At 41.0% G+C, this 1,706-nt stretch overlaps 1 gene segment (V, D, J or C); it reads right to left on the reverse strand.

Moving 5' to 3' along the window:
- Positions 1 to 667: 667 nt before the first annotated feature.
- Positions 668 to 1,015, reverse strand: LOC122543691 (T cell receptor alpha variable 41-like). The segment is given in 1 exon segment: positions 668 to 1,015. A coding segment is annotated over 1 exon segment (348 nt).
- Positions 1,016 to 1,706: the final 691 nt, after the last annotated feature.

The raw sequence follows: 1,706 nt of genomic DNA on the forward strand, positions 1-1,706 counted from the left end.
GGCAAGAGAGCAGATTCTGTAAATCTTCACAGAAGGCAATGTATTTTGCCAAAAACACAAAACTAAATGGCAAGGCAATGATGAGGATAGCTCAAAGTGTCTGCGAGACGGACATAAAGAGTTTCAGTGAGTGGGACTGTCGCTTCCTCTTGCAGATTATGTCGGAATATTACACCACCAGGAAATGAACAATTGAGTCAAATGGGATGATATTGAATGATTAGGTTTTTGGAATCATTTTTGAGACGACAGGATTGTGTGCTTGTTAATGAAATGTGAATGATATTAAAATAAATGCCGCTTTACTTTTCTTCACGGTTGATTTATGACTTAAATTGATTTAATATTTCATGGCTATGCATCACACTCGTTATTTTTCCACTTATCTTTCAACAGTTTATGACCATTTTATCTTCTACATGTATTGTTACTTTATTTCTGCTCTTTCTCTCATCTTTCACTGATGGAGGCATACGTGTATCTGCTTGCTTTGTCTCCGCCCAGATTTCCAATTGCACACTTGACAGCTTGCTGAGCAAAAGTATCTTTTTTTTTGTGACTGAATTCCCATTAACATCGAGTTTTAGAGCACTGAAATAACAACTTTGATACTCAACACTACAATCCACCCACTCTGTGTAGGTTTTTGTTCAGACTCTCCCTCTGTTTATACCACTGTGCCCCTGTTGGCACAGAGATAGATGGCGGTGTCGTTAAGTCTGGCGTCTCTCACACTTAGGACAGTGTGTTTGTAGTCTGTACTGACTGAAGCGGAGATCCTCTCATGTAGATCAGCTTCTCTTTTGGCCATCACCAGATACTGGGGCGGCTGGTTCGGGAACTGTCTGTACCAATGCACTGTGCTAGATCCCGTTGCTATGGGGCACTCCATGGAAGTGTTTTCTGCCTCCTTTACAACTGTCCACTGAGCAAGTTGCGTAACTTCGCCTTCTCCAGTTTCTACCGTGTAGATCAGAGAGGAAAGCAGGAAAAGAACTCTGTAATTTTTAGACATCTTCAAGTCACATGTAGCGTTAGGTCGACAGAGTTTTGTTGAAAAAAAGGAGTTAATAAGTAGAAAAACACTCTTTTCGTGTCGAACACAGTGCTGCCTTCTTTCGAAGTTGTGGAATATTTTGTATCTTGGAGTTTATCTTCCGGTACCAAGTCTTTCACACTGACGGCTGCTCACACGATGTGAAATGTCACTCCGCTCACACATTCAATAAATGTCACAGATTCACCCTGCCCTCTAGCGGTTATGTCCAGAAATTGAGACGTAAATTTTCTCGAAACAATTGAACTCGGACGAATCATGATCAACGAAAATAAAAATACTCTCCTACCCCTAACAAACCACTGGTTTACTCTGCACTTTTTATTTCAAATGCAGAAGCCAACGAGTTCGGGGTATTTTCTTCACGCATTGCAACTGAAACTGTATTCCACACTTTGGCAGCCTTATTGAAACAAGCAAAATTTCTCAATATTAATCCTATACTTTTCGTCTGTGATTTGAAGCGGCCTGTCACATCAGCACGATTCGATGTGAAAATTTATTTCCATTCTGTGCACTATACTAACAGGGAAAGCAACATTGGTGACTCATCATGTCATGACCCTCAATGGTGATCTTCTTGAAATCAACCCGCTCTCTCACTTGCATACTCATGCACATGCATGCACATGTACGCACGCACACAGAC

Source organism: Chiloscyllium plagiosum, unplaced genomic scaffold (assembly GCF_037043375.1).
Source record: "Chiloscyllium plagiosum isolate Xiang-an unplaced genomic scaffold, Cpla_swu_hap1 HiC_scaffold_27, whole genome shotgun sequence".
In the NCBI taxonomy this organism is placed as follows: domain Eukaryota; kingdom Metazoa; phylum Chordata; class Chondrichthyes; order Orectolobiformes; family Hemiscylliidae; genus Chiloscyllium; species Chiloscyllium plagiosum.